The sequence below is a fragment of the Seriola lalandi genome, unplaced genomic scaffold (assembly GCF_002814215.2).
Source record: "Seriola lalandi dorsalis isolate HSWRI2012SDOR001 ecotype SW California unplaced genomic scaffold, Sedor1 jcf7180002052035, whole genome shotgun sequence".
Taxonomy (NCBI): Eukaryota; Metazoa; Chordata; class Actinopteri; order Carangiformes; family Carangidae; genus Seriola; species Seriola lalandi.
Genome location: NW_019522588.1, coordinates 1 through 967, shown reverse-complemented (window position 1 = coordinate 967; position 967 = coordinate 1). Strand labels below are relative to the sequence as shown.

The 967-nt window shown below is 40.4% G+C and overlaps 1 protein-coding gene across 1 annotated transcript in view; it reads right to left on the bottom strand.

Annotated features, from left to right (window-relative positions):
- LOC111649816 (atlastin-2-like) overlaps positions 1-105 on the bottom strand; it is a gene marked incomplete at its 5' end in the record, with an annotated part of 13,580 nt that extends 13,475 nt beyond the window's left edge. Inside the window, one exon of the mRNA XM_087172094.1 lies at positions 8-105. Within this exon, the coding sequence (XP_087028220.1) occupies positions 8-105 (98 nt within the window). The remainder of the gene's footprint in view (positions 1-7) is intronic.
- Between the last annotated feature and the right edge of the window lie 862 nt (positions 106-967).

The window sequence follows — 967 nt, the reverse complement described above, 5'->3', positions numbered from 1 at the left end:
TCTGCACCGGTCTGGCCACGCCCACTTCCTCCCCCTCCTCCAGCAGGTCATCGTCCTCCTCCTCGCACCTCATTGGGGAGGTGTCCGACGTAAACCTGTGGCCACCTGAGAGGGAAGGGTGACCAGAAGGATCAGAAAATAAAAATCATTAATATTATTTTCTTAGCTAAACACCAAACTGTTTCTGGATAAATCTTCACTTCATATCTACATTCAGAATAGTTCAATATCCAAATCATTTTTCTGATAAAAAAAAGATAAGAGATAAAATTTGTTGTTCATTGTTAGCATTAGCATTATTAGCACCATCAGTGTTGTGGTGATACAGAGACGCTCCAGACGTAAAGGAAACATGTTTGTTTGGTACAAGACCAACAACAATCACATCATCATCTTTTCATTTTATTCAGTGAAAATGTAAAAACAATCTTTCCAACTGAAATCAAAATAATTGCCAAAAATAAAAGCAATTTTTTGCATAAAGTGCAGCTCTAATCGACATCATCTTCTTTTAACACCAGGTCGATACTGAGCCAGCAGATCGGTTCTTCTTCTGAGACACGATCAACAACAACAACAACAACAACAACAACAACAACAACATATTTCTCTGCTGAGACAATAAAGACCGTATCTGTCCATCTACCCTCACAACTCTGCTCATAAATGTATCCTGTGCACTTGCCTCCTTAGACCTGCTGTGTTACCACCTGTCTCAGGTTACTACCTGAGCAGACGTATCGAGTCACTGCTCTCACCTGTCGGGAATCACCCAGTAACATGTCAATAAAACCTCTAATAATATCCAGCCAGTTTGGTCTTGTCAGACATATTTGTATCAGTATGAAATCACTGCTTTGTATTGGTGCAGTTGTCATGACAACAGAAACAAAGATATGTCACCGACACCTGAATTGTGTGATCAGCTCTACTGAAACATTAAAAGACAGTGAGGAGACGGGACGTC